This window comes from Cenococcum geophilum (genome assembly GCF_001692895.1).
Source record: "Cenococcum geophilum 1.58 unplaced genomic scaffold K441scaffold_59, whole genome shotgun sequence".
NCBI classification, from domain to species: Eukaryota; Fungi; Ascomycota; class Dothideomycetes; order Gloniales; family Gloniaceae; genus Cenococcum; species Cenococcum geophilum.
Window position 1 is genome coordinate 306,519 of NW_027137617.1, and position 4,610 is coordinate 311,128.

Sequence of the window (4,610 nt, forward strand, 5' to 3'; positions counted from 1 at the left end):
GCTAGAGAGGCAAATAGGAGTTAAAGGTATAGAGGCTAACTTAGGCAAGATAAACCTAAGCTATAGTATAATTAACGCTATAGGGGGTAAATACCTAAGGGCTTTAAAAAGGCTTAATAAAGGTAGAAAATATAATAGCAATACTCTTAAGAACAGGAATAATAGGACTAAAAGATTGGCTTTACTAGGTAGGTGTCCTAGTAGGTAGCCTAAGATGCGAATATAGCTGGCTAAGATAGACACTAAAACACGTAATACTGCTATGCCCCCTATATACTAATTAAGAAACAATACTCTTAGTAGCTAGCATAGAGAACTATAATATACTACTCTTAATATAAAAAGGCCTTAAGGCGGTTACCTAGTAGCTTATTAGTTAAAATATACTAAATTAGTTTTAGGTTATAAGGGAAATAGTAATAAAAGGTAAGGGGGCGAGCAGTAGGTACCCCCTAGTAACTCTACAGTAGTAGAGTAATAGTTTATAATACTAGCGCGTCCGTAGGCTTATTACGGCAGTAGTAGTTCCTAAAGAGGTTAAATAGTAAGGTAGTAGAGCACTATAGGCGACTTATAAGCGCTAAGTAGGCGAGTCCTAAAAGGCAGGGAGATGGATTATGGGGTTTTCTTATTTTTCTTAAATAGAGTTTTCTCCCTATATATAAATAAGGAGTAGTCCGCGTGGGCCTAATAGGGATCTAAATCAGACGTTAAGCAATAAATTATTATTATTATTATTATTAGTTTCTAGTAAAATAATTTTATTTTTTATAATTTATATAAGCTCTATCTTTAAACTATTATTTTTGCTATAGAATCCGCTTAAACGTCTTCTACTACTAAGATCCTTAGTTTAGCCTATACTCCTTAGTTTTATAATTACTTAATCCTTAACTTTTAGGTTTTTATAGTTGTTTTCCCTATTTTTTATAGGTTTTTTTAATACCGCTTAGGTCTATTAGCTCTACGCTATACTATAGTTTCTAATTTAGCTTTAGTTATTACATGCTTTACGTCTTATATAACTATAAAACTCTATCTTAGCCTCTCTTAGCCTATTCCCTTTAGAAGATCCTATTATTAATCTTAATTACTTAATATATTAATTCCCTAAGGGTATCCGCATCTTTTATTAAAATAATTATATTCTAGACTTTAGCCTTAAGTCCCTATTTATACTATGCTATAAGCGCCCTATTATTTTATTTAACCTATATAGTAAGTATTTAAAACTATATTATATACTTAATTACTAGGGTTTACTATATTAGGTCCTAAAGCTTTTTTTTTATTATAACCGTTACTTTTAGGTCCCTAAATATCTATATTAGTTATTCCATAAATCCTATTTAGCTAAAAAATATATATTATTATTATTATTAATTCTATTTATCGCCCGATTCGGTCCCCTTTTTTTTTAGGTCCATGCAGGCTTCTACCTTCTATATATAGGAAAAACCCCCTAGGGGGGAAAACCTAGGTATATCCTTTCAGCTAGTCTTACGCGCTCCGCCTTCGCCTAGCCTGTGTACCTTTATATAATGTCTACCTTATGTACTATGCTTCCAAAGTATCTTGGAAGATCTAGGGGGTAGTAAAAGGGTTTGGTGATTCGCCAGCGTGCCACCTTTAACTAGGTAGGGGGTGTCCAGTCTTTAAGGGACTGAAAGGGGGCGTATCCTTTAGTGTCCTCCTGCTAGATCTCATTTGCTATCTAGAACTACTAAAGGCCAGAATATATATACATTGTAGAACCACTATATATAGCAAGTTTGCCTAAACTGCTTGCCCAGTTCCTTACCACGGTTAACGCAGCAGCTAGTAAACAAAGCCAGCTCCTACCCGTATGCACCTAATTTGCTCTATAAGCCTATCCTTACAGCCTGCCCCTGCCTAAATAGACCGATACGCGCATCCGTCCTTTTAGGCTATATAGACAGTGTCATCGACAAGGTATTGATCCTTTCTCTAAAACAGGTCCACTAGGAGTTAGAGCCTAGTAAAGGGGTAAGGTTCCTAGAGTCGTCCGTCACTACCATTATATACTACGCCCTATAGTCGTTAGCTACTTCGCGTTACCTATAACGCTCTCATAACAACAGGCCGACCGTGTCTTGCAGGCGTAGGCCCATAATAACTTAACGCCGCGCAGCTACCGTCCCTTAGCCGCCTACTAACCAAACTTATTATCCTCCTATCTTAACTAATACCTGCATCTAAGTCCGTTCTAGCCTACCTATATAGGTTCGTCCTAGCTCTTTCTTAGTCCGTTCCAGATTAACGTTGCCGCCTAGAGAAGGGTGCCCCCAGCTCTTTCTTAGTCCGTTCTAGATTAACATCACCGCCTAAAGAAAGGTTAACGCCACTACGTAGAAAGGGAGGATTAACGTCGCTAAATGTGGTTAACGGTGTTAAGATTCTTCCTGTGCCCTCGCTATAGGTATAGTCTCAAAGCGGAACAAGTATAGAGGTGCCCTGTCGTCTCCTTAGATTTCTATCGCTTCCACTAGCAAATACAAGCGCTGGCTTATAGCCCTAGGTCGGCGCCTAGGTAGAGAGACGTCGGGTAGTTTTTAAGCAGGTAGTTATATAGTAGAGTTTAACATGCCTGCTTATCTAGGCCTCTACCCCAGTTTTCCAGTGGCTTCGTCCCTATTAGACGGGTGACATACCTTCTGCGGTTAAGGCCTGACCAAAAGCCTCCCCCGCCTAGGTAACTCCTGTTTGCTCCTTAAGTGTACCTTATCGGCGTACCGCCCTAGCGAATAGTCCTGTCTATTAGTATACCGACACGCGCATCCGTTCTCTTAAGCCGCGTAGTAGTCTCTCCGGCTAGGACATAATCCTACCTGCCTACTAGGTGCACTAGGGGTTAGAGCCTAGCTAAGGGGTAAGGTCCCTAGAGCCAGCAGTAGCTACTACGCACTACGCCCCGCGGGAGGCTAGTAGTAGTATAGGGGCGCAACACCCTACACTACTACCAAGTCCCCGTTTCGCGTTGCCTGTAAGAGTCTCCTCATAATAGGCCGACCGTGTCTTATAGGAGGGGGCCGTAGACGCTAGGTCCCGTGCTAGGCAACCTACTCCCCCCTCTCCTACTAACTAAGCTTGTGTCCCCCCTTCCTATAAGCTGTGCCTGTGTCTCTAACTGTCGAGTCCTCGTCCGACTAGCCTGTGTTTCCCCTACAGCCTCCCCCATATGTATGCGTTAGGTCACATACACCACGCCTATTAAGACCCTCCTGTGAGTCGCCTGTAAGTCGAACGCCATGGGGCCGTCGAAGCTGGCCTGTGTTTCCGCTGCCTAGAGCTTTGCCCGTGTTTCCACCTCGTCGAGCCGTCTGGTCGCCGTCGCGTCGCCGTCGCGTCGCTATCGTCCAGGTCGCGCGCACCACGCCTATTAAGACCCTCTTCTAAGTCACCTGGGTGTAACCGGATACTAGATAGGCCCTCGTAGAGGGGCCTTAACGAGTTCTCTAGGCAGGGCCTTAACAAGTTCTTCGCGGTGGCCTTAGGGCTTTAACAAGTTTCGTACAAGGTGCCTGCGACGCGTTAACCTTAACAAGTTCTTATAAAAAGAGGTTCCCTACGCCCTCGCCGCATTGCGATCTCAGAGCTAGTGCAAGCCCAAGGGTGTCCTGTTGTACGCCTAGGGCGCGTCCACGTCGACTGGCTTAATAAGGCCAGTTTCGGGCCTGGCTGCGAGCCAGGTAGTCGTACATCGGGTGGCTAGAATATATATGCATTGTAGAACTACTATACACAGCAAGTTTGCCTAAACTGCTTGCCCAGTTCCTTGCCACGGTTAACGTAGCAGCTAGTGGACAAAGCTAGCTCCTACCTGTGTGCACCTGATTTGCTCTATAAGCCTATTCTTACAGCCTGCCCCTGCCTAAATAGACCGACACGCGTATCCGTCCTTTCGGGCTATACAGACAGTGTCATCGATAAGGTATTAATCCTTCCTCTGAGACAGGTCCACTAGGAGTTAGAGCCTAGTAAAGGGGTAAGGTTCCTAGAGTCGTCCGTCGCTGCCATTATATACCACGCCCTATAGCCGTTGGCTGCTTCGCGTTACCTGTGACGCTCTTACGACGATAGGCCGACCGTGTCTTGCAGGCGTGGGCCTATAATAACTCGACGCCGCGCAGCTATTGTCCCTCAGCCGCCTACTAACCAAACTTGTTGTCCTCCTATCTTAACCAATACCTGCATCTAAGTCCGTTCCAGCCTGCCTATATAGGTTCGTCCTAGCTCTTTCTTAGTCCGTTCCGGATTAACGTCGCCGCCTAGAAAAGGGTGCCCCCAGCTCTTTCTTGGTCCGTTCTAGATTAACGTCGCCGCCTAGAGAAAGGTTAACGCCGCTGCGTAGAAAGGGAGGATTAACGTCGCTAAATGTGGTTAATGGTGTTGAGATTCTTCCTATGCCCTCGCTGTAGGTATAGTCTTAGAGCGGAACAAGTACAGAGGTGCCCTATCGTCTCCTTAGATTCCTATTGCTTCCACTAGCAAATGCAAGCGCTAGCTTGTGGCCCTAGGTCGGCGCCTAGGTAGAGAGACATCGGGTAGTTTTTAAGACCATTCCTCTGTTCTTGATGAGTTGCCTTATA

At 44.3% G+C, this 4,610-nt stretch overlaps 1 protein-coding gene across 1 annotated transcript; it reads left to right on the top strand.

Moving 5' to 3' along the window:
- Positions 1-3,286: 3,286 nt before the first annotated feature.
- On the top strand, positions 3,287-3,457 carry K441DRAFT_667989 (uncharacterized protein; the record flags this gene model as incomplete). Its single annotated transcript, XM_067649927.1, has 1 exon — positions 3,287-3,457. A coding segment is annotated over one exon (171 nt), but the record flags the coding sequence as incomplete, so codon positions are not given.
- Positions 3,458-4,610: the final 1,153 nt, after the last annotated feature.